At 51.2% G+C, this 25,887-nt stretch overlaps 1 protein-coding gene across 1 annotated transcript in view; it reads left to right on the top strand.

Moving 5' to 3' along the window:
* The window catches only part of TTC7A (tetratricopeptide repeat domain 7A), a 106,695-nt gene that overhangs the window by 14,387 nt on the left and 66,421 nt on the right, over positions 1 to 25,887 (top strand). The window contains exons 4-8 of the mRNA XM_084791914.1: positions 10,602 to 10,732; positions 12,319 to 12,434; positions 23,935 to 24,013; positions 25,064 to 25,221; positions 25,731 to 25,794. Coding sequence (XP_084648040.1) covers positions 10,602 to 10,732; positions 12,319 to 12,434; positions 23,935 to 24,013; positions 25,064 to 25,221; positions 25,731 to 25,794 — 548 coding nt within the window. The remainder of the gene's footprint in view (positions 1 to 10,601; positions 10,733 to 12,318; positions 12,435 to 23,934; positions 24,014 to 25,063; positions 25,222 to 25,730; positions 25,795 to 25,887) is intronic.

Genomic DNA, 25,887 nt, shown 5'->3' on the forward strand with positions numbered 1-25,887 from the left:
CACTTCCTTCTCACACTGGGGCTCTTGTTCCCAGGGAGGCAGAGATGCTGACTTTAAACCTCAACTGGGAACATCGAGAGAGGGGTGGTTGTAATAGTTCTTGTTTCTGTTGTTTAAAGATCAGCATGTATGACACATACGTGTCTATAGGACACAGTACATGACCATTCGACTTCTCTAAGGGTAAAAAGAAGCGTTGTTCACGTCCGGCTCATTCAGAAACGAGAGGACCGGCAAGATGACCTTTTGTTTGGTGGTATTTCCAGTGGGTTGGGGCTCTTGCTGTCAGTCAGGCAAGAGGTCTTCCTCACTGTTCTGTTGCTGTGCAGAGACCCCATGGCCAAGGCCACTCTTAATAAAAGAAAGCATCTACCTGAGGACCTGCTTACAGTTGCAGAGACTTGTCAGCACAGTGGGGGAATATAGTAGCAGGCAGGTATGGTGCTGGAAAAGTAGCTAAGAGCTACATTGTTACCCACAAGTACAGAGAGAGGGGGGGGAGGGAGGGAGGAGGAGGGGGGAGGGGAGGGGAGAGGAAAGGAGAGGAGAGGAGAGAGAGAAACTGGGCCCAGCTTTGAAACCTCTAAGCCCACCCCCCAGTAACACACTTCCTCCAACAAGGCCACACCTTCTAATCCTTCTAATCCTACAAAAGAGTTCCGCTTCCTGGTGACCGGGATTTACATGTCTGAACCTATGGGTGCCAGGCTCGTTCACACCGCCACAGCTGGTGACCTGAGTTTAGTCCCTGGGGACTCACAAGGTGAAAGGGGAGAACTATCTTCTGAAAGTCGTTCTCACTGTGTATAAAGAAGCCAAGAAAAAAAACAAAACAAAACAAGGGGTTGAGAGATGGCTCAGAGGTTAAGAGTACTGCTTGCTCTTCCAGAGGTCCAGAGTTCAATTCCCAGCAACCACATGGTGGCTCACAACCATCTATAATGTCATCTAATGCCCTCTTTTGGCATGCATTAGTATGTATATGCATTAATAAATAAATCTTTTTAAAAAAACAGAAATACATTTCCTCCACTAAAATAGAAAAGTAAAACACCTCCGTGAGAAGACTTGCCATTTCTGGGTTCTGTCCCTTTGCTCTCTCTTGAGTCCATTGTCCTTGCTGGTCATACCCTTTTTCTTTTTAACTTTGTGCACAAACCCCAACATTGCATTTGAACAGGTTGGTAATCCCCGCACAAGCACCTCCCTGGGCTTATTCAGTTTATAGCGTCTCTTCTCCGCCAAGCTCACTTGGAACCTTCTGCAGTGTGTTCACCCTGATCTGTCCACTCCGTGCCCTCTTTCCTTCAGGGGTCTGGCCTCTAGTCTTGTTTCTTGAGGTCTCTGACCCACATCCCACTGAGAAAATATCACCTGCCAGCAGTTCATTAAGCTGGCACCTGTTAGTGATGCCAAGGGGGTGAACAGCTGCGTCTGTTCCCTCGTGGGGACAGTGAGCAGGTGAGCTAAGCCTGTCTTGTGTGCTGTGGCTCCAGGGGGAAGGAAGAATTGTCAGTCTGGTGGCATGAGCTCCCTGGTGCCATTCCTGCCTGTCCAATCTTTGGTTTGGTATGTCTTAGCATCACTGAAGTCTGCTGTTTCTAAAACAAACAAAAACAAGAAGTAGAAAGCCCCAGAGAAGGCTGGTCTGAGCTCTGACCTCAGGCCTGTTTCACGGGAAACGCTGTCCTGGCTCTCAGCCCTCTGGACATTTGAGGGGGCAGTTTGTAAAGAATGGCCTTCCTTCTGCCCACTGGACAGCTCCCTTCTTATGGCCTTATAGTCTAAACAGGTGGAGTTCTTATGTGCATCTTTGGGGTTCTGGTTTTGTGGCTCCCTAGGACTCTTGGTTATTGGCCTCTGGCAACTGGCATAGGATCCAGTGACGAGAAACCCTGGGCCACCGACTGTTCTTTAAGTCCTTGGGTCTATTTCAGGGCCCAGCACTTACAACCTCATGGGGAGAAAGCATCTGGGGGAAGGTTCTCGTCCATCTGGTGCAGTCCAGGGGTGCAATTCCCTTACCTGCTTGGTAGGGATGACTTCTCACAGAGAGGTTATAGGGGCTGCTACCAAAGGAGGTGAAAGGCACAGAAGGCAGGGCTCTGGAGCCCAGGCTGCAATGGCTCCTCCCACGCCACACTTGAAACAGCCCAGCTCTCTCTGACTCCAGCTGCGGTGGGGCCTTATGTTTAAGGAGTACCAGTACATTTGAGCCACTGTGGGAGAGGGAGGTGACAGGTCCTGCCTGACTGTAGAGCCTTTGCCAGTGAGCTAGCAAAGTGACCTCAACCCAGGGAAGTGGGGGGATGCCTCGCTGGGAAGTAGGGGAGGAAGGAACCACACCTCCTCGGAGCTCAGTGGCTGAGTCTTGGAGGGGTGAGACAAATGGGTGGGAGCCAGGTGTCCCACGGAGAGGGCATTGGGAGCAGAGGGCTGGCAGGGAGGCTCAGGTATCTTGGTTGGTGTCCTAGAGTTTTGGCCCAAGGTTGCCCTGCCATAAAGTCTTCCATAGTCCGTGTTCCCTTCACGAGTCTGAGTGCCATACCTCTGTGGGCCTCTGGTAACAAGCTGCCCTCTTTCCTGTGGGTCTAAGCCCTGGGGTTTTAACCAGCCCTATGATGCTTCAAGGCCTGGTCTCAACCTCTTGGGCCTGCGGTGTTTTGGCACCAGGATGCTACTATCATCTAACTCAGAGGGCCATTTGGCCTCCTTCCCTCTCTTCAGGCCTGTCACCTTCCATTTCTGTGGTCCATTCAGCATGAGGATGACATAGAGACCCCTGCTTCCCCAGGCCTTCGTTCTCCATGAGCCTTCCAGGCCTCACCTGTTGCTTCCTAATTTGAGCATCACCGGTGCTCCATCCATGGTGGGACTGGGGATGGGGGTGAAGGACCTTCAGGACCAGCGCTGCCTCTGTGTTTCAACCGAGCTGGCTCCATTTCTCCCTGAAGCTTTAGGTGTGGCGATGGTGGTTGTTTCTGTTCGCTTTCTGCCCACGTGATCCTAAGATTTTCTGTTCTCCTCAGGGATTGTATGGCTTATTAAGCTTGTTAAAAAATAAAAGAACACCAGCGGCTCCCGGGAGCGTATCTAGTTTTTGTTTTGCTGTATTTTGCCCTGGTATGGCAGGAATTAGGTGTGTTGGCTCTGGCATCTTTCCCAAGGTGTAGGCTGCCTGGCTTGTGGGGAGGCGCTGCTGCTGCTGCTGCCGTGGCCCCAGGCTGTGGGCCCCAGAGTTAAGAGGCTGGCTTCTAGTGAGAGAGGAGGCTAAGGCTGGGCGTGTTCGCTGCCTGGCCACCAAGTGTGCACTACATGCCAACTGGGGTGAGAGACACCAAACAGGCTCAAGACGCATCTTCTACTGGCTGCAGTAGTGAAGGCAAGATGGCATTGGTGTGAGGGTGTTAGCTCTTGGAGTTACATACAGTTGTGAGCTGCCATGTGGGTGCTGGGAATTGAACCTGGGCCCTTTGGAAGAGCAGTCAGTACTCTTAACCGTTAAGCATCTCTCCAGCTTCTTTCCCCCATAAACATTTTGAGATGTGTCCTTCTAGTCACTTTTCCTTACAGACTTATCTGGACATTTGGAAAGTGAAAATAATTCCATAAGCTATGCTTTGACACCCGTTGTAAAGAGCTAAAGTTTTACAAGGCCCAGGGGTGCTTAGCTGCAGTCTCAGCAGCTGGGGAGGCTGAAGCAGGCAGGAGCTTTGCAAATTTGGGCATCACAGAGGACCTGTCTGAAATTATTTCAAAAATGTTTTATGACGGCCTGGAGAGACTTAGAAGAATTTGGTGCAGAAGACCTCGGTTCTGCTCCAAACATTCACATGGTGGTTCACAGCCACCTGTAACTCTCCAGTCCCAGGTGATCTGATGTCCTCTCCTGGTGTCCACAGGCATGCATGCAGGCAAATCATTCATATACATAAAATAAAAATAATAAATATTTTTTAAAAAATAACATTAGGGCTGGGAATGTAACTCAATTGGCAGAATGTTTACTGTATAAGACGCACCCGGTTTTTAGAGCAGTAAAACAAGAAAAACAGTAAAAACGGCAATTGGATCATAAGGTGCATCCCAACCCCCCCCCTCAATTTGTGGGGAGAAGTGCATCTTATGGTCTGAAAATACAGTACTTAACACATACGAAGGCTTGGGTGTGTTCCCCAGCACCACAGAAGACTGGGTGTGTGGCACATGCTTCTAACCCCAGCCCTTGGAAGGTGAAACCAGGTGGCCCAGAAGCTTGTGGTCATCCTTGAGGCTAGCCTAGCCGACATGAGACCAAAAGACAATATAATAATTGTTAAAACATACACACAAATACACATGGCAGTTTGTGTATTTAGTGGTAGAGTCAGGCTTAGCAAGACCATGGGTTTAATCCCCAATATCAAATACACAGATATAATATCATAACAATTCTAAGATCTGAGCATGGCGGAGCTTTTGAGATGTCAGCATTTGGGTAGGAGAGGGAAGAGGATCAGGGGAGGACCAGGGGCTCAAGGCCATCCACAGCTGCATAGCAAGTTGGGGTACAGACACCTTGTCTCAAAACAAAACACAACAACAACAATAGCAAAAACCCCAATGAAAAATTAAGCATGCACTTCAGCCCTGGTTAGACAGTGTTGTGCAACCAGCCTCTAGAACTGCTTTTCTTATAAAACTGAAACCTGTGTTCACTAGGCAGTACCTTCCTCTTTTCTTCCCCTACCCTGGGTGACCATCCTTTTATTTTTTATTTCTATGAGCTTGAATTCGCTTACTTAGAATTACATAGTGTTATCTTTTTTCTGGCTGATAATGTTGTATAATTATTCCCCTTCGGACTGTTATAAATAATAGCGCTGCGAGTCTGTACATACAAAAACCTCTGCAGGACCCAGATTTCTGTTCAGTTCTTATGAATCTGTTCATAGCGGCAGATCATGTGCTCCTGGAGCTTGGAACGTTACTTGCTAACTAGCTGTGCCGTACTGTTTCCATTTGCTCTTCTCACAGTTGCCCACTTTGGAGTGTGATCTGTGACAACCGTTGCCACCAGACCTTTAGGTTAAAGAATGAATTGTGTTTCTTTTTCCCTCCCCCTGACACTCAGGGTGCCCAGGCTTGGTAAACCCAAGATCAAACATCTTTGGGTCATCTTTCACTGGAGGGTGGGTGAGTGGAGAGTGCTACAGTTTTGGAAAGGGAGTTTCCTAGCAGAGGAACCCTCTGGGCTCCATCTGTGTATCCCGGGCCCCAGGCTTGAAGGGCAGGCCTTGTTGGAAGACCTGCTGCAGTGATGTGCTGAGGCAGCTTGCGTAGAAGGAGCCGGGATCAGCCTGGTGCTGAGCCCAGGGATGGACCTGAGACACACAGAGCCCAGGAGTTCCTTTGAAAGGGGCCTTTCCCTGGCTTGTTGATTTGTGTGTTTTCACAGGAAGTCCCCATCTGCCGGTGTGACACAGGAAGCAGTGCCTGGCACTTCCTGGGAGCTATTGACTTCCTGGTCAGACCACAGGGTTGGTGCACAACCACCAGGAACCTCGGAGGCGGGCTCGAGAGCTGCATGTCTCCACTTGGACCTAGTGCTGAGCCCTGTTTGGCTGCTTGTGCAGAAGGACTCAGCCATAGGGGAGAACTGTCAGGGCTGGTGTCAGCTTCCAAACGCTGTGGGCAGGAAGTGGGCCTTCTGAGCAGTTAGATCCAAGGACGTCGGTCTCTGGGAATCTTCTTGGTTTTCATGATATTGAAAGTTATCTTACAGGGTCTGGAGAGAGATGGCTCAGTGGTTAAGAGCACAGACTGCTCTTCCAGAGGGTCTAGGTTCAATTCCCAGGACCCACATGGTGGTTCACAAGCATCTGTAACTCTAGTCCCAGGGGAGTCGACACCCTCTCTGGCTTCTCTGGACACGAGGCACACACATGATGTACAGGCATACATGTAGGCCAACCACCCACACACATAAAATTAAAATAAACTGAAAAAAGTTATCTTACAGAGGATCACCTCAATGAATATATCTGCTTGACTTCCATCTTTTGTTTCTTTTTAAAAAGACATCATCTCGATGTTTTCAAATAAAATTTCCTATTTGTGAGGGCATGCGGGTCGTAAATGTATAATTTGATGGTTTGCATTAGTGTGACTACCTACATAGCCAGCGTAGAAGCAGAGCATTCGCTCTGCCCTCACCCTTCCCAGCTGACGCTCACCACTTACCCCAGGGGACCCCTGATCCTCCTTCACTAGTATAGTGAACGCCAGAGAAGTGAAATTGTATGGTATGCACCTTCTGACAGACTGCTTCATTTGAATAGGATAATTTCTTTTTTAAAGATTTATTTATTCATCGCTTCTCGGCCTTTTGGCTAAGATCAAGTGTAGTATCTGTTCTTATCAGTTTAATACCTGATACGTCCTCTATCTGAGGACAGTATATTAAATGGATTTTTGGAAGTCTGAGTTGGAATAGGAGCTTGCTCCGTCCACTCCACGAATCGACCTGGTATTGCAGTATCCCCAGGAATGGTGCACCCCCTCGGAGGGGGGGGGCGATTTATTGATTCCGTATGCGTTGGTGTTTTACCTGCGTGTATGTCTGTGTGAAGGTGTCAGATCCCCTGGAACTGGAGTTAGACAGTTGGAGCTGCTGTGTGGGTGCTGGGATTTGAACCTGGGTTCTTTGGAAGAGCAGCCAGTGTTCTTAACTACTTGAGCCATCTGTGCAGCCCTGAATATTGTAATTTCTAAGAAATCAGTCTGAATATTGCATGTATCCATGTGTGTATGTTTGTGTGCATGTGTGCATGTGTGCATTTCATGTTCTGCAGATGCATGTGCATGCCAGAGGACAGTGTTGGGTCTTATTCCTCAGAAACTATCTACCGTTTTTTTGAGACTGGGGCTGGAACTCATAAATAGGCTTGGCTGGCTGAGAAGAAAGCCTCAGGGATGTGCCATAGTTTGTTAGTTAGTTCTTCAGTGAGTGTTGTTTTTTTTTTGTGTTTTGTTTTGTCTTGTTTTGTTTTTTAATGGAGGAGGAGCCTCTCCATGCAGGCATGCCTGACTTTGCTGGCTTCTGTTTGTTTGTTTCCACATACTTTCTAAACAACGGGCTTTGAGCTGCCACTGGGCTGGAAAGATCAATCAGAAACAGCTTGGTGACCATACAGGGTGAGGCATGGGGCTGGAGACTTAGAGCCTTGGTAGAGCTCTGCCTAGGATGTGCCAGTCTGCGGTCCACTGCAGAACCACCCAAACAAGCAGACACAAACGGGAAATGCAGTTAGCATTCTCTGCTGAGTCAGAGGGAAGGGAACTTAATGCTGGGAGAAGGGATTAGCTAGCTTTCTTCCTCATTGCTGAGAGAGATCCTTGACAAAAGCAACTCACAGGAAGAAAGGGTTTACTTCAGCTTAAGGCTGGAGCAGAAATCCCTTGACGGTCTCAGCCAGGAAACAAGAGTGACTACTGTTCCGTAACCTCAGCCCATAGAATGGCCCTGACCACATTTGTGGGGGGTGAGGGGGTGGGGGTGGGGTGGGGTGGGTGGGGTGTGAGGTCTTCCTACCTCAGTTTACCCAGTCTAGAAAGTCCTTTTTACAGATGTGCTCAGAGGCCAGGATGATGTCATCAACTTGTCCGTCTATACTAAACACCACAGATGTCTCAGGGAGGAGGTAGGTCCTGCTTTGAGCTTACTAGGAACAAACTGGCTTGTAATTCTTGTGAAAGCACGGTGGCCGGCTCTGGCTGGTAGCACAGGAAAAGTGGAGGCCCCACACCAGTGTCCTCAGTTCACCTTTGCAGGAGCCAGACCATGGGAGACTTGAGCCAGCAGCCTGACCCAGAAGTGTACAGAAGGGAGTCCACTACAGCATGTCTCCGGGGACCTTAGGACAGCCACCTTTGGAGCAGATCCACTCTATCTCTTGGAGTTGGCCATGACCTGTCACCTGTAACTAGTCCTCTGGGCTGGTTTGGACAGTTTTGGTTTTGTCCCTCTTTCTTGCATGGTGACAGGCAGCACACCTGAGGAGGAAGGTCTGGACCAGCTAGGGAAGAGGCCGTGGAGCCTGGCTTTGCCTTCTTGTTCATCCCTCCTCCCTGGGCCTCCAGAATGAGGAGCCTCCCGCTCTCCGTAGCAGTGAGGCATTTGGCAGGCACCACGGTGACACTCAGTTTTGAGCCGTGGCCTTCACATTCTTTGCCACCTTCCCCCAGGCTGAGGTTCCCAGCCTTTGGACATGGTCACACCCCAGCCTGGCAAGAGAGCAAGGTCACACCGAATCTGTATGTGTTAATATCTAGCCAAGAAAAACAGTGCTAATTCCTTCCCTTGTGTTTGCAGAGCACTTTGTCCTCTGTCAACCACGGTTGGGTTTCTTTTTCCACCCAGACAGCCTGTGCTTGTCTGGTACCTACTGTGTGCCAGGTAGGGGACAGTTGAACACCATTAAGCCGGTGCTAGAAGGTGCTTATCACTAACTTAGGAAATCATATGAAACACGAATATAAGAAATAGTGAGGCAGGAGGCACATAAGTCAGGGCTGAGAGGAGAGGACAGCGGGTTTGCCTGGAAGGACCGCAGGGTAGCGGAGACATTCAGTGGGTCAGAAGGTGATCCGTAACGTCCCAGGCTTGTGGTGAAATCGACGTGGGAAGAACAACTCAGGCCCACGTCAAGATGGATGAACCAGGCAGGGTAAGAAAAGAGGTTGGAGAGGTGACCCTGATGGGTCTTGGAGGGTGTGGTGTGAAGTGTAGACCTTCTCTGTAGCGGGAAGACCTCTGGGGACTTTGGGAAGGTCCCCTTGGGAGCAGTGTGCAGTGCGGGTTAGTGCCAAGTGAGACCTCAGGTAGCGGGCCACTGCGGCCTGCAGAGGGGTGGGGCTTAGAGGACCGTGTTCCCAGCCCACTCCTTAAATAAGGTGTCTTCGGCCGCATCTTTTATACATAGGTGATGTGGGACACACAGGTGAGACGCACATTGGTTCTGCCCATTGGGAAACCCTAGTCCCAAGGGCAGCATTCTCTAGTCAAGTCTGTGTTAGCTGCAAGTAACAGAAATAGTTCAACAAACTGACCTTGACAAAGCGAAGAGAGGAAGGAAGGGAGGGAGGGAGGGAGGGAGGGAGGAAGGAAGGAGAAGGAAGGAAGGAAGGGAGAAAAAGAATGCTCATACTTGAACATTTCCTGTAGGTAGAGCTTCAGAGAAAGCAGCACACTGTGTTTGGAACCTGCACTTACTTTCCTGTCATGTCTGGTTACTGTTCCGTGTGGACTTTCCCTCTCCTCCACCGCCAGTTTGTCCGACAATGCTTTTCCTTCTCTGTCTTTGGCAGATAGATTTATTAACTTCTGTTTGGCCCTTGGAGCTATATGCCTATTAATTTATATACATTCTAACTGTGGTAAAGATACAATATAAAATTTGATCATTTTAATGTATGCAGTTGAGAAGTGTCGTTTATATTCCGTCTGTGTAGATGTTATTTTCGTTTGGTTGGTTTGGGTTTGTTTTTTTTTTTTCCTTGAGATGAGGTCTCAGTAAGTTGACGCGGGCCGCCCTCAGACTTATGGCCTCAGCCTCCTAAGTGCTAGGATTATAAGCATGTGTCACCAAGTCTAGCTAGCCATTAAAAACATTTTTTTAAGATTTATTTATTAGCCGGGCAGTGGTGGCACACGCCTTTAATCCCAGCACTCGGGAGGCAGAGGCAAGTGGATCGCTGTGAGTTCGAGGCCAGCCTGGTCTACAGAGTGACTCCAGGACAGCCAAGGCTACAAAGAGAAACCCTGTCTCAAAAAAAAAAAAAGATTTATTTATTATTTTATGTGTATGAATGTTTTGCCTGCATGTATGTCTACGAACCACATGCATGCCTGATGCCCACTGAGGTAAAAAGAGGGCATGTGATCCATCCCCTGGGACCGGAGTTATAGAAGGTTGTGAGACACCATGACGGTGTGTTAGGAGTGGAACCTCAGCTGACTGGACGAGCAACGAATGTTCTGAGCTGCTGAGCCAGCTCTCCAGCCCTAGGCCGCTTTTCCTCTAGCATTTCAGGCTAGCCTCTGGCACACCCTTAACAATGCCAGAGAGCTGAGGAGCAACCATGGTACTGATTTCTATGGGATCACATTGGGCTGTGTTCTCCTACCCCTAACCTGTCACCATGTCTTCATGCTGAGACCGTGGAGGGGTTGTCAGAGGAAACGTGGAATGCTGCTGCCAAAAGATAGGACCAGAGTAGCAGATGTCCGCTACAAGCAGATAGCTTGTCAGCACAGATAACTCCCCGGAAGTGGACAATAGGCTCCACAGGACTGATTTTTGTACTGCAAGGATGGGCAAGGTTGGCACAGTAGGACTCAGCACGTGGGGCCTCAGAGCCTTGTCTTGGGTCATTGCTTGCTCCGGCTGCTGCTAACACCACCGTTGCTTCAGCTCGCCCTCTTCCATGGACCCCAGCCTCCCCCTGACTGCTCCATACCATGTGTTCCCTCAAATGCACCCCACCCTGTGTCCATGGGGAAGGGCCTGGGGTCCAGGCCTAAGCAGGGCAGGTCTGAGGGTCTCTTGTTTTTCCTGCAGGCCTCTCCCTGGACCGCCTGCCCAACTCCATTGCCTCCCACATCCGCCTGACTGAGCGGGAGGAGGAGGTGGTTGCCTGTTTTGAGAGGGCCTCCTGGGTGGCTCAGGTGTTCCTGCAGGAACTGGAGAAGGTGAGCTGGGAATAGGGGTCGTGTGCAAATAGCTGCTCTCTCACATGAGCGCAAAGCATCTCCGTCCTCCCTCCCTCCCGGAGCTTAGAAGAAGGCACCTCCTCTTCCCGATACTCATTTGGTTAGAAAACTCAGTATGGTTCCCTGATTCTGTTTAGGGGCTCTTTACCACAAGAGGAGACTTTGAATAAGCGAGTGGGTCCTGTCACCTGTGAGGGAGCAGGAGCCCCCACGGTGAGCTGGGCTTGTGTCTGTTCCGCTTGGTCACTCCTGATAGCAGCCCTGGAACAGGGGTGTCAGGTGCAGTCTTGTGTAGCAAGTGAGGTTCAGAGAGATCAAGCCTTGGCGTCTTGGACAGCACGGGGTCAGCACGGGCACCTTGGGAGCATTTCACTGAGCATCCAGGGAAGATGGGCCATGGTGCCCATTCTTGAAGCCTTTCAGAGGTGGACACAGGGGAAGCCAGCAGGGTCTGAGTGAGTTCACCACAGTCCCCACCTCCCTATGGTGGGCCTGGTCACAAGGTGCCCAGCCAGGGCACCTTGTGGGGGATCTCAGCTCCCCCCTGTATAGTACAGTGCAGCCTCTGGGTGCTTCCCAGGCGTTCTGTCACTTAACCCTCTCACTGCAGGATGAAACAGATGCAGCTGCTATCCCCATTTTTTTTTTCAGATGAAAAAAAGAGTTTAGAAGTTTATACAGCCTCTGAGCTCATGTAGTAAATGCGGAGCATTGGTAGGCACGTCAGGGCATTGGTGCCCAAGCAGAAATTCTGCAATGTAGATATCCAGTCCATGTTAGCTGGAAGGCTCCTTAGCAGTATGAGTTAGAATTGGCACATGAGGAGGGGGCAGGTGGATGAGCGTCCAGGAGACAGCTGACCGGCTTCTGCTGTGGAGTCAGAATCAGCTGCCAGCTGTTCTCACAATGGGATCTTGCAGTGCAGTTCACCTTGGGCCGGCCACGTCCTCAGTCAAGGGACTTTTGACCTTGGTGCTATTGCCATGAGGGCCACCCTAGTGTCGTGTGGTGTTGGCAGCGTTGCTGTTCTGTACCTGGGACATCAGAAGCTCACGCCCCGACCTAGTACAACCAGGTGTTCTGTAAGGGCTGGGCCACCCCTTTGGGGGGTGCCACTGCCCTGGAGCCTCTCAGCTTGGTTGGATATCAAGAAAGGGGGTAGGGGGTCGGGGAGAGGCTGCAGTCATGACTCGGGACCCTTCTTCTGGCAGAGGCTGCTTAGAGGGTCATTTGGATCGTGGGCAGCCAGCTACATCAGGACCTCTTTCATAGACTTCGTGTCACTCACTGTTCAATGTAAGAGGTAGGCCAGGCGCAGGGGCGCACGCCTGCAGTCCCAGCACTCAAGAGGCAGAGGCAGGCGGATCGCTGAGAGTTTGAGGCCAGCCTGGTCTGTAAAGTGAGTCCTGGACAGCCAAGGCTACACAGAGAGACCCTGTGTCAAAAAACAAAAACAAAACAAAACAAAAAAAAAAACCAAAGCATATATAAAGAGTACCTGATCCAGCCAGGCCCCCTCTAAGGACCCCGTAGATGACCACTCTCCCGTGCTCTTTTCTTCTCAGACCTCAAACAACAGCGCATCAAGACACCTGAAAGTCAGCCCCTCAGTTGACTATGAACTCACTTACTTCTTGGAAGCCGCCCTCCAGAGTGCGTACGTGAAGAACCTGAAGAAAGGGTAGGTGGCTGTTGGCCCAGCAAGACGGAGTGTGTGCGCATCGCATGTGCACTCTCCTAGAGGATTGCATAGGCTGGCTTGGGTCATGCCTTGTCAGATGGTGCGCCTTCAGGAGGCCTCTAAAGCCCCTACGCCAACTTCGGTGTGATGAGTTCTGTAACATGTAACTTCGTTCTTTTCACTTAACTGGTGTTGGAGTAAATAATTCTTCTCAAAGCAAACCACATCTATGATGAAAGGTGGGGTTCCCCCCCCTCCCCGACTTACAACGAGTTCAGTAGGGGGTGTCCCTTCAAATTTAGTTCAATAGGCTCAGAGCCATAGGCCTCTCTGGATGCCACTCACAAAGAGCAAGTGCCAGGTCACCCACAACTGTCCCACTTGGCTGCAAACCACAGCTCCCATGATGTTCAGGTCCAGTGACTTGCTAGAGCAGACCACAGGCCCAGGAGCGTCCCGTTTTCCAGACTCCCAGCTCCACACGGTGACCCAGAGGAGGAGATGCACGAGACGGCCTGGAGGCTCCGCCCTCCGTGTGTCCCGCAGCCCCAAAGCTCCCCAGATCCTGCTGGTCAGAGCAGCATGCTGACAGGCTCACTTACAGTTGATAACCCACAATGCCGTGAGGCAGGCATAGCCCTCCCCGCTATTTCGCAAGCGGAGGGAAACCGGTTTGGAGCGCTTGGGGACTTGCCCGTGGCCACGCAGGCTCTGGCGGCAGAGTGTGGATGCCCTCCCAAGGGTGGTGGCTCCAGAGCTTTCTGTCCTGGTGGCCTACCGGGCATGAGGAGTATGAAGGGCTAAACTGCTTCTGCCTGGGACTCCTTTATCCTGCTGAGGAATTTGTGCACACCTTCCTCTCAGCACGCCCAGCATAAAGAGTGGGAGGGGAGAGAGGCAGACATAGGTCCTCCCAGGGCCCAGGCCACAAGCTTGCCTACATCCATCTCAGCTACTTCTACCTCCCAGGCGTGGCCCTCCCAAGCCAAGCTCCAGATCTGGGAGGGGCCTCCACTTGCTTTTATTGCAGGCATTGAGGACAGAGTCCAGAGGCACCCTACATCCCGAAAGGGATGTGGCTCTTACGGTTCAGGGATACACTCGGATGGAAACACTTGACCCCTGCTGTGCTGGAGGACCAAGGCACGCCACCCACACACCAAGTACTGCCTACAAGCGGGGTTCCAGATCCAGGAAGGCCCAGAGAACTTTACAGCATTTGCCGCCTTCTAAAGGTCCACCACCTGCTCTGTTTGGTCTCCTGTGAGAGAGTCTGTGTCTTTCGACTCACTGTCTCCTAAGCTTTGTTTGGCCAGAAGCCTCTCCTGGAGATAGGCTTTTCCTAATTCCTGGAGTCTCTAGCTAAAACCTGCAGCTCCCAGTTGCAGGCCACACACACAGGTCATTGCATGTCTGTGTCCTGGGCTGACTTGAGGAGTGAGGGTCTCAGCTACATTGCCCTCCCCCACCAAAAGTGGGCGGGCGACTCTGTGAGACAGAAAGGTGGCTGGGCCTATGAGGCTCACAGCCACAAGCAGCGTGTACTTTAGTGTTTTGTTGTTTTTAAAGGGGGGGGGGATAAATCCGTACCTGAATGCATTGGAAAGCATGTAGACAACAGACCTCACAGTGGCCCTGGTGATCCTCCAGGGCAGGGGTCACAGGTTGTCTCTGTAAAGGGTCAGTGAGGGGCTGAAGATTAAAGCAGGTCACCAGCGGCCACTGGCTTTGACCAGTCCTGCCTATGTAATGCCCTCCAGAAAACCCACCACCCTTGGGAGCCAAGCCACATTCTGTGGCCAGAGCTTGTGTGGCCGTGAGCATGTCCCCTCTCTAAACCTGTTTCCCTCGTTTGTGAAATAGCGGGGAGGGCCATGCCTGCCTCATGGCATTGTGGGTTATCACCCATAAGTGAGCGCCTGCCAGAATGCTGGTGTGACAACTGCTTAGAATAGCAAAACCAGGAACACTGTCAGCTATTTTTAGTATTTTTTTTCCCCCACCCAGTTCATGGTTGGATAGGCTGCTGGCCTGGATATAAATTTTACATCTTTAATTTTTCTTATTTTAGTCTTTATTTAGTACAAGGCCAGGCAGTGTCAGTGTCCCCATTTGACACAGACATGTGGGTCTGAAGGTCCAGAAAGCCCAGGCAGTACACTACTCAGTGTGGAACTGCTCACAGCCCTGGGCTCCCCAGGCCACCTGTGGGGCCGCCTATCCCTACATCTGTTTTTATTCTGGGGGTTGAGGGTGAGGGCATTTTCAGTTGCTGGTTGTCAGTTTCAGAGACAGCGGTGTAACAGTCTGGTTCCTGTTTTTACGAGAGGGGGGGGACAGGGGAGAGGGGACTGTGGTGTGGGTCTGCCATTGTCCCAGCCTTGCTGGACCTGGGATCCTTCCCCTCAGCAGCCTCTTCAGTTACTAGTTAGAAGCTGTCAAGGGCAGAAGAAGAAGACACCACCTTCAGCTCCCGCCTCAGAGCTTTGAGGGAAGATCAGGGGTCATTTGTGTAAGGCTGTCAGCCCCTCATGAAACCCATCCATCCATCCACCTATCCATCCGTCCATCCGTCCATCCGTCCATCCATCCATCCATCCACCCACCCATCCATCCACCCATCCATCCATCCATCCATCCATCCATTGTCTCTCTGCAGATCTGAGTGGTTGGAAACTGGTATTTACCATCTTTTTTTTTTTCCTCATTTTTCTTCCTTCCTTCCTTCTTTCCTTCCTTCCTTCCTTTCTTTTTTGAGGTGGTGGTAGTGTTTCAAGACCGAGTCTCACTCTGTAGCCCTGGCTGTCCTGTAACTCCACAGGCGTGCGCCCCTACACCCAGCTTTATTTACCATCTCTGCTTTATAGAAAACTGCACTGACCCCTGCTGTAGAGATTAGGAGTCAACATGAGCCTGCACGACACAAGTGGAAGTGAGGATGTTCTTCTACATGGAAGCCTTGTGCCTGGTGCAATACAATTTGTAGGGTAGGGGAAGTTCTAATTAGTATTCTCTCCCCAACCCCTCACTTAGTGAATAGTCTTTATAATAATTTGAGCTACTTGACCACATGCTACATTTCTGGCAAGCATTTATTAAGGACTTTGCTTGCATATTTCAGTCCTTCCAACAGCTCTCTGATGTAGACCATAGTTAACATCACTATTTTTCATATCAGAAACCGAGGCACAAGAGAACAGAAGTAACTTGTCTTGGCTGGAGCCAAGATGACACATGCGGGGTCTGGCTGGTATTTGGAGCTGGCCTTCCTTATTGAACTGTTTATGCAGCTGAGGCTGGTCTTGAACTCCTGATCTTTCCACCTCCACATTCCAAGTGCCTGGCATTACAGGTGTGTGCCACCGCAGCTGTTTTTTGTGGACTGGGCTGGAACCCACCGTTCCCTGCATGCTGAATGAGTACGCAGCCAGCCGAGCTGCATGCGCAGCCCCTGGATGGCCGCCACTCTTACCGACGGGCTACACTGCTCACAGCAAGTCCTCTTCTTACGACCTCACCCCACCCTCCAAATGCCTGCGGCTTAGCGGTGGTTTCCCAGAGCCTGTTCATGCTTGGCTGATGTTGTGGCCAGGCTCCAGATGTGGAAAGTCAGTGGGCGCTAGAAAAAAAAAAAATCACAAGGGGACTGGAGGCAGAGGCTGCTCCGTGACCCTGTGTGACTTCCTTTACTCTCTCGCTTTACTCCCTCTGCTCTTGGTCCTCCGTGTGTCACCCAGGGACTGGGAGGGGCCAGCGAGAGGAAATGGATAGATCTGCTCTGTCTGGGAAGGGGTTGCTGTTACCATCCCCCCCACCACCACCCCACCCCACCCCACACCATGATGCCCTCTCCTCGCCCTGACTCTACAAGTGGGTAAAGCATCAAGGACAGCCAGAAAAGCAGTTGTTGGTTATCAGGCCTGGAGGTACGCCTCTGAAGAAGGTCAAGTGGCCCTACTTTACTCCAGAGGGACGGGACCTTGAATCAGTAGAGACTCAACCCCACCCACCAAGACTCTGGAACAGGTTTGAGGGCTCTTGAACCCCACCCCTTTCTGAGGTTTGGGGTGTTGGAAAGGCATGCCGGCCATCTCAGTGGCAAAGGACTGTGCCCTGGCTTGGTATTCAGAGCTCACGAATGGGTCTTCAGTGTACTAACTTGGATCCTCCTGCCCCTCTGTGACTCAGTCACACGCTCAGAGGATGGCCCTGGCTGCAGGCCTCCCTCCTCCCTTCTGTACCCCAGCTGCCTGTTTGCTTCCATCTGTGTTCTGCATACTCAAGCAGGAAACATGTGAGGGAGAGCATGAGGTGCCCCCAGTGGGCAGAGGCATTAACTTGCCCACTCTCCCTCTGAAAGGGCAAGTCAGTTCCGGTGCTTTTCTGATCCACGTAAAACTCGGCTCCCCTCCCTTCGTCTCTTTTGCCCCTGAAGCACACATTTCAGGCCTAGAAGCCAAGACACTGGCTCCACCCTAGCCACATAAAGAGGGATGGAAATTAATCATCTCCGGCCAAGTAAACAGCCTAAGACTTTAAAGTCTGGGCAAGAGTAGAAGTCCCCAGGACACATGGCAGCCTCTTAGCCGTCTCTCCATTCCCTGTGGCTCCTTGCAGGCTTAGTCGTGGCCTCTGGATTTACACGCATTCAAGGCAGAAGCTACAGTGCTCTGGGCCCACCTGGGTTACAATTTATTTCTTGGAACCCTGTTCTTATACTAGTAGTCATGTTCGCTCACTGTGTGACAGGCAGAAGGGTGTGGCCCTTCTGTGTAGTCCTGTGAAGGAGGAACAGACACAGTCCCCATTTTACCAAGGAAAAGAGGAGGAAAGGAACTTGTCGCAGGCCACAGGCAATTAGGTCGCAGAGCCTTGGAAGCTGGTGTGTCCGAGTCCATCCAACCCTGCACCTCTAAGCCTTCACTCTTTACGTAATCCCAGCCCAGCACACCCTGCCCACTGTGCCCTTTGTAATTGCACAGTGTTGTCCTTTGGTCAGAGTTGTATCCTTCTTGGGGAATTACCAGTTCTAATATGTCCTTAAACTAATGTATTAGTCTCTTTAACCCCAAGTTTCTCTGCCTTAACGCTGTGTGTGTCTTTTGGGGACTGTGTGGGACGTATAAGGTTTTGTCAACACCTCTGGCCTTTACCTATTAGATGCCTGAAGCAACCCACCCCCCACCCCGCCAAAAATGGCAACCAAAAGTATATCCACAGGCACTGGTGAATGCTGGGGTGGGAGGGCAGGCAACCCCCAGTTGAGAACCATTGTTTTAGTTAAAATACTAGACCATTGTCTTAGCCTAAAGGGCAGCCGTTCTGGGGTGAGGGTAGCTGGCTTACTTAAGTTAAGGCCCTGACATCGAGTTCTTGGGATGGTAAGAAAAAACCTTTTCCGTGGGTAGGTGGTTTCCAGACCAGTGGAGGAACAGGACTGGTCCTGAGACAGCCCAGGTACCACCCAGCCGCTCATCCCCAAAGAGCCCCCCAGTACCCGCTAATCTCCTAGGTGTTCACCCGTGCCCTGTGGTTGGACCCGTGAACGGGTTCAGGCTGGGCCAAAGAAGCAGGAGTGGGCTGGGTGGACTCTAGAGGTGGCTGAGGTGTGTGGGGTTGGAGCCAGCGGTGGCCCTGCTCTGAAGCCACAGCTCTCTGTGGCTGAGTCCTGGGGGGCGGAGCCTCTGCTAGAACGGGGGCGGGGCCAGACCAAGCAGCCCCCACTGGTCCCCACAAACCCTCACCTCAGCAGAACCTACCCCACCTCTGCCCCTGCCCTTGCTGCCCCCTGCCCAGTCAAGGATTTGATATCATACCCGAGACTGGTCTTGTCCACTGCACGAAGTGGGTGGCATTCCCTTGATCCCCCGCAGTTTCCCCCCTGTTCTGTTTCCAGACGCCTGGATCTCTTTCATTCTAGCTAAGTCTGAGGCGGATGCCCAGTTACTCATGTGTCTGAGTGGGATTCACTTTTTCCAGGGGCTTGCCCTGTTGACTTAGCAGCTGGTTCCTCTAAATGGCGCCTGCCCTTTGTGTCATGATATTGTTCCTAACTGAACTCAGAGAGCCGTAGCATTTAAAAAAAAAAAAAAAAAAAAAAAAAAAAAAGCCCCTGAGGTCCTTCACTTCTCCTCTGAGCCACTAGAGGGCAGGCATGGATTCCAGTTAGAGCCTGTCCCCAGGCGGTTCTGTGGCAGCTGGGCCACCAGCAGGGGGCACCTTTCGGAATGTTGGAGGTAGGAGGCTGGACTCAGAATCCTGCCTGCAGAGGCGGCGCCTCGGGAAGGAACTTGTGTCTGCTAGGAGCAGTCCGAGCCAGGGGTGAGGCAACCGAGGACTGAGAGGCCGGCAGGGGCACAACACACTGTGAGCCAGGAAGCCGGTGCCCCCATCAGTGCTCAGAGCACAGCAGGGCTGAGAACCCCAGGCATCGGAGCATCTGCGCTCTTCACCCATCACAGGCAAGGGGACATTTCTCTGGGTTGTTGTGTCGTCCCCCCCCCCCACACACACACACACTTCCCGTGCCTAGAGCTGGCAGAACCCATTTTGTGTCCAGGGATGGTGTGAATTTGAGCCGCGTGGGCTGTATGCCTTATAATGCATTGTTTAATTACTAAGGCAACATGTACTTTACACAGCCGCCCCCCCAAACAAGAGAGAATAGAGTGCTTTCCAAAGGAGGCACCTCACTTCCAACCCTGGATAGGTGGCTCCTTTAGTAATCAATCAATCAACCAACCAACCAATCCCCTCCCCCAAAGTTACCCTACCTTGTCTGCCAGGTGCTAAGCGTCACTTTAGATTATTTGCAGACATGCTGTCTTGTTCAGAGGCCACATGCATACATGTATCTGCAGGCCTGGGGGGAGGGGCGACAAGACTATTCCCACTGGGGTTCGGAGACCAGGAGAGCTTACCATCGAAGGCTGTGCTGTGTCTCCCCGCTCGCTCGATGTCGGTGCTCTGCTCTCTGGGAACAAGAAAACTTCTCAAGGCCCAGCCCTATTTGTTGTGTGTGCCCACTTGCTCACCTTCCCCGGCTTGTTGGACAAGGAAGCGAGCTCTGCATCCACCATCCCTCTTTCATGCTCAGGTGGAGATGTTTGCTTTGGAGGCAGATGATTTGGATCTCGGGGGAAAACGAGCCACTGGATGATGGTTGAACTTCACCTGACCCTTGTCCTCCAGTGGTTGGGGTCTGCCACAGGGGCACACTCCTCAGGGCACTTGACTGGGAATCTCTCATGTACAGTGCCAGCTCTCGAGTGGGGACTTGTAGTGAGGCTTGCATGTTCCACTATCCTCTCAATAAGGAGTTCGTTCTATCTAACTAAACATTTTATTTCAAATCACAATAAGCACCTGCTGTGTGCAAAAACACCTTTGCTAAGTTCCCAGGAAATCAGGAGCATGGTCAGTTTAGCAGAATGCAAGGCCATGGATGGGACGGCCAAGCACTCTTGTTCCCCAGCGACCGTCACTTGCCGCAGCTGGCCAGGTACTTAGCGTGCAGAAGTCACTTTGTAGTGACAAGGTGAACTGCGTCCCAGGAGCCCCGGAGCTCAGCTGGCCAGGAGGGGCAAGTGCGAGTGCACAGGTGAGCGGACAGAGGTTGTCTTTCTCCAGGGTCTCAGGGCTGAAAGTGCTGGGTGTCAGCCTGTTGGCAGAAAGACGGGCACCTGCCAGGCTTTAGGTTCCCATTGGAAGGGGTTGGGGTGGGAGTATTGTTCTTAGTTACATTCGCTGGTGTTGGGAGGGATTGGAGGGCCACCTAAATGCTTGGCCAGTGCTGAGTTACAGCCAATCACACATGGTAATTCATTTCTTTTTTTAAAGAGATAGATAGATAGATAGATAGATAGATAGATGACAGGGTTTCTCTGTGTAGCTCTGGCTGTCCTGGAACTCACTCTGTAGACCAGGCTGACCTCGAACTCATTTCCACCTGCCTCTGCCTCCTGAGGGCTAGGATTAAAGGTGTGTGCCACCATGCCTGGCCACAGAAGTTTTTGCTTTTTGTTGTTGTTGTTTTTGGTTTTTTGAGATAGGGTTTCTCTGTGTAGCCTTGGCTGTCCAGGACTCGAGACCAGGCTGGCCTTGAACTCACAGCGATCCGCCTGCCTCTGCCTCCCAGAGTGCTGGGATTAAAGGTGGCATTGAGTACATCATGCATTCTGCTTGGATTTGGGTGATGGAGCCTCGTGAGTGAGAAATTTTGAAGACTGAACACAGTCAGGGGCTTTGGAAAATATGTAGTACTGCAACACACACACACACACACACACACACACACACACACACACACACACACACACACACACACACCACCCTGCCTCTTGGCCAGTTGGACCTGACTTTACTTGGAATAACCGGCTTCCTGCCTTCTCTCCATGCAGCCTCTTTCTGGGCCAGGGTTTGTTGGAGGCTGTGTTTGGATATTGTTAAAAGTGAGCAGCTTGGCTCAGAAAGGTCAGCAGGAGAGACCAGAACAAAGAGATCTTTCAAGCTGGCTTCTCACGGGGCAGCCAGAGTGGCTGGGGAAAGCCCCAGCTCCGCCTGGCACAGGCAGCTGCAGGTCGGGCTAGGATTGCTCAGGCTGTGCCCACCTGCACCATTTGAGGGACCCCCACCTAGGCATTTCTTAGAGGGGCAAGCTGAGGCAGGGGACACTGTCAACATGGCAGAGCAAGGCAACCTAGGCTAGGATCCCAAATCTCCCTGTGTGGCCCTGGCCACTGTAACCTCTTGTATGGATTGTTTCTCTAAAAGCAGTCAATAAAAATTGGGATTTACTCAAAACATGCCTGAGGGTGATGATTTATGTTGCAAATGAATTCCCAGGAACCTATTCAGATGCCGGGATCTCTTACAGATCTTAAAATTACTTGAAAGACAAGCAAGCAAACAAAAAAACGGTTGGGATACAGGATTGTGTATTGAATGCAGCCTTAGTTCCTTATATGTGTCCTGGGAGTGGCCGGTGCCTGGTCATCAGTACCCCTTCTCCAGCTTCCAGGAGCAGCCTGTCTGCTGGTCTGGTGGTGACAGAGGGGACAGGCCCTCCTGTGGCAAGGAAGAAGATGCACTAGGCACTCTTGGTTTCCTGCCTCCTGGTAGCAGCCTAAGCCAGGCTGCCAGGGAAGAGTCTGGCAGGTCACCCACAGAGTGGAAAATCACCCGAGGCCCCAGGAGTCGCCTGCCTCCTCTGGGCCGCAGGGCCCTAGGCAGCCCCCGGGACCAGCCTGCCTCAGCCTGTGGACCCAGGTGGCAGGGTGCTAATGTCCTCTTTGCTGAGAGCTCCTTTATCTGTCTTTACTGTCTCTCCTCAAGATGGCCTTCATCCATCTACTGGGGAGTCTGCTTGTCCTGCTGGGGGCTAGAGCTGGTAGGCGACAGCTGTGAAGCTAGGGCCTATTTGTCTAGCGCCTCTGCCTTCTACTAGTGATTTACCTCCCGAGCGGTCACGTAAAGTATAATGAAATTTACAATGGCCACACGCTGCCTTCTGAAACCTGGCTTCTCTGACAAGGATGACACTGGGGGACCATCTGTGCCAGTAGTTCTCAAACTTGAATGTCCCCTGGAAAGAACTGGGGCTTTTTATCAAAGCCAGATCCCCACCCGAGTTTTCCATTGTGGATTGGAATGGGGCCTCAGAACTTTTCTTTCTTTTTGAAAAATATTTTTAAATAATGCCTTGAGAATTTCATACCCAAATCCAATGTATTTTGACCTTGCTCTCCTCCTCTCTCCCTAACCCCTCTGGGGTCCACACACCTCCCTAACCCACTCCCTGCTTCCTGCCCTTTTATTCCTTTTATAATCAGCCCACTGAGTTGAGTTTGTATTGAATATATACTCCTGGGTGTGAGGCCGTCCAGGGGACCGTGGTTGACCAAACCAGGAGCCACACCCTTACGGAAAACTGGCTCTCCCTTCACCAGGATCCATGGGTTGTCAGTCACTCCTCAGTTAGGGGTGGGGCTCTGGGCTCCTCCCCTTTCCGTGCCAGGCGTTGACTGGCTCCATCTTGTGCTGTGTGGCAGTCACAGCTACTGTGAGGGCATGGTGCAGAGGTCCTGTCATGTCTGGTCCTCCCTGACTTCCGGCTCTGAGAGTCTTTCTGTTTCCTCACTGCAATGGTTGCTGAGTTTTCCTGTGGGGTAGGGTGGGATGGCACGGCATAGAGCCTGCATTTCTTTTTTCTTTTTAAAAGATTTCTTTTAAATCTTATGTATATGTGTGTTTTGCTTGCATTTCTGTATACTATATGTTTACCTATGGAGGCCAAAGGAGGAAGTTGGATACCCCGGAACTGGAGCTGTGGATGGTTGTGAGCCCCTGAGGATGCTGGGAACCAAACCTGGGTCCTCTGCAGGAGGAAATGCTCTTTAACCACTGAGCCATCCTTCCAGCTCCTGAACTTTCATTTCTAACAAGCTCCTGGGACTCTGCTGGTCCAGGGTCTGACTGTACTCTGAAGAGCTTTGTCCTGAGTCACCGTTTCCTTGCGTGTAGGCTGAGCACCTTTAGTGACAAGCATGGTAGAATTAAGTAATGCACACACCAGCTTGTAAAAAACACATCTTTGTTTAAAAATAATTCTGCACTTAATATACTTTGAGAAACAAAACTCCACTAGCACAACTAACCCATGTTTTGTTTTGTTTATTTATTTATTTATTTTTATTTTATTTATTGTTTATGAGTGGTTTATCTACAGAAGAGGCATTAGATGACATTATAGATGGCTGTGAGCCACCATGTGGTTGCTGGGAATTGAACTCAGGACCTCTGAAAGAGCAGGTGGTGCTCTTAACCACTGAGCCATCTCTCCAGCCCTGTTTTTTTTTTTTAATTATAGTAAGATATTTGTTAGGTACAATTAAAGAAGATCAAATCAACAATAGTGTTACATAAATAATACTGCTGCTGATGGGCTAGTAGTAGGATTTGAGAATGTGGCATCCAACAAGCAGTGTGGAGACACTGAGCTGAGCATGAGGCCAGGCGCCACAGAGGGAAGCTTGCTTCCCCGACACAGGACAGAGGCAGCAGCACTGAGCCTTGAACAGTCTACCCACCCGGAGCCTGAGGTTCCATGCCTGCTATATGCCGTGTCCTCTGTGTACTGACCGACCTCACTCACTCCGGGTCTCTTTGTCTGCATTCTTAGGCTTACAGACAAAGGTCTGCCTTTCTAACCTTGGGAGCTTGTGTGGTTTTTTTTTAGCCTCCAAAGCATCCCTGAAGGCAAAAGAGTTGATCTGCACAGTCTTGGCACAGCGTAGCCTACCTACGCTGTTGTTAGGGTCTCCCTCCCCCCACTCATCAGTCCCAGGCCTTGAGGGTCCTGGACTTACAATTCTGCCTTTCATCTCACCTATTGAAAGTGGTCAAAGAAAACTCAAGCAGACGAGGCCGCCCATCAGGTGCTGGGTTATGAGGGTATCTGTGCAGCTTGGCTAGCAACAATCCCACCTTTGCTGTCCTCCAGGAACATCGTGAAAGGCATGAGGGAGCTCCGGGAGATTCTGAGGACAGTGGAGACCAAAGCAACACAAAACTTCAAAGTGGTAACGTGGCTGTTGGCTGTGGTTGGTTTATGCAGAGGCCATTTGGGTGGGAGACAACACTGGCCCTTGCAGGAGGCCCATGACCTAGAGATGTCACAAGAATGCCTATGGCCACCTCTTCTGCTCTCAGCAGACATTATTAATTGATCCCAGAGTACTTTCCCCATCGAGCCTGGGAAAGCGCCCTCTTTATCTCATCTTCTTCACCAGGGCAATGGAGATGAATGGCTCCTAGCATTAGAACAGAGTTGAAATCTACCGCCATCCCTTGCATGAGCAAAATTGCCCTAATGAGGTGTGGTATTGCTCGCTTCATTATGATCTTAATGTCACTGATCAGCTGGGTGTAATGGCACACCTTTTATACCGGCACTCAGGGCGGCAGAGGCAGGTGGATCTCTGCGAGTTCAAGGCCAGCCTGGTCTACAGAGTGAGTTCCAGGACAGCCGGGGATGTTAACACAGAGAACCCCTGTCTTGAAAACAACAAAGTAAATAAACAAACAAATAAATAAATAAAGTAAATAAATGTCATTGACTCTCATGTCTTTCATATCCCAAGTGAGGTCTGTGTTCTTAGACCCTGGTCCCTCCAAAATCAGAGCCATAGCTGTTTTTATTATTCTCAGTTGTTTATTATTCTGACTAGAATTTTGGGTCAACTGCCAGTCCCTAGAAGGCATCTGATAGGAAGTCTCCTGTACCTGTGGCCTCCAGCCTTCTCTCATGTCTGGAAGAGACTGCAGGGTCCTCAGTGGCTAGAGGCAGGAGAGAAAAGAGAAAAAACAAACAAAACAAACAAACAAACAAACAAAAAACTGGGGTAGAGCTATGCAAAGTCATCTATAGGAAAGGTGGGGAGCTTCAGTGCTAGAGGGGCTGAGAAGTGAGGGGCTTGGGAACGGAGCTGTGGGGACCTCCAGAGGCCAGCACAGCACGCACTGGGTGTTTTTTGTTTTTGTTTTTGTTTTTGTTTTTGTTTTGTTTTTTGCTAGTTGAGGAACAGGGCCTCCAAGTTTGAGCCTAGCCTGTGTCTTTCCCTCTCTGTCAGATGGCGGCCAGGCACCTGGCAGGGGTCCTGTTGCATTCGCTGAGTGAGGAATGCTACTGGAGCCCCCTGTCCCACCCTCTGCCCGAGTTCATGAGCAAGGAGGAAAATTCTTTCGTCACCCAGACCCTTCGGAAACCTCACCTCTATGAAGGAGACAAGTGAGTGCCACCTGCCCCCCTGTACCATGGTGGTCCTGCCATGTGCACAGGCCGTTGTTTTCCACCTGGGGCCCTTCACTGTACCCTCTACCCTGCACAGTACCGGGCAGACATTTTAGAGACTAAGGAAAGGTGGCCTCTGGTGGGGTTGTGGGAGAATTCCTCCTGGACCCTGGAAGCCACACCTTTGGAGGTTTCCTGACACATCCCTTTGATGTGCCAGTTGAAGGTGGAGTCTATAGTCACCAGCAGGGCCTCCTACTCCACCTCAGGCCTGGGATGGAGGGGCCGTTTCTTCTGCAGGATAGCAGCAGCCTTTGAGGTTCAGAATTCCTGGGCTTGCTAGGAGCTGCCCTTGGTATTGGATGCCGGTGAATTATGCAAGAGAGGGTCACCTTACCAGCTGATGTTGACTCAGGGCTGGCAAGAGAGGATTGCCTGGGGGCCAGAGGTGTGTGCCCGGTGGTGTGGGCTGGGCCACAGCCAGGGATGTTGTTGTTGTTTTCCAGCCTCTACTGCCCCAAAGACAACATAGAGGAGGCCCTGCTGCTGCTGCTCATCAGCGAGTCCATGGTAAGCTCCAGGCGCTGCTGACCTCAGGGGCTGGGGTCATGGATGGAGAGTGATGGGGTAGGCACAGGCTATGGTCCAGCTCTGCCTCCGGGA

This window comes from Acomys minous (assembly GCF_964271855.1).
Source record: "Acomys minous genome assembly, chromosome: 8".
NCBI classification, from domain to species: Eukaryota; Metazoa; Chordata; class Mammalia; order Rodentia; family Muridae; genus Acomys; species Acomys minous.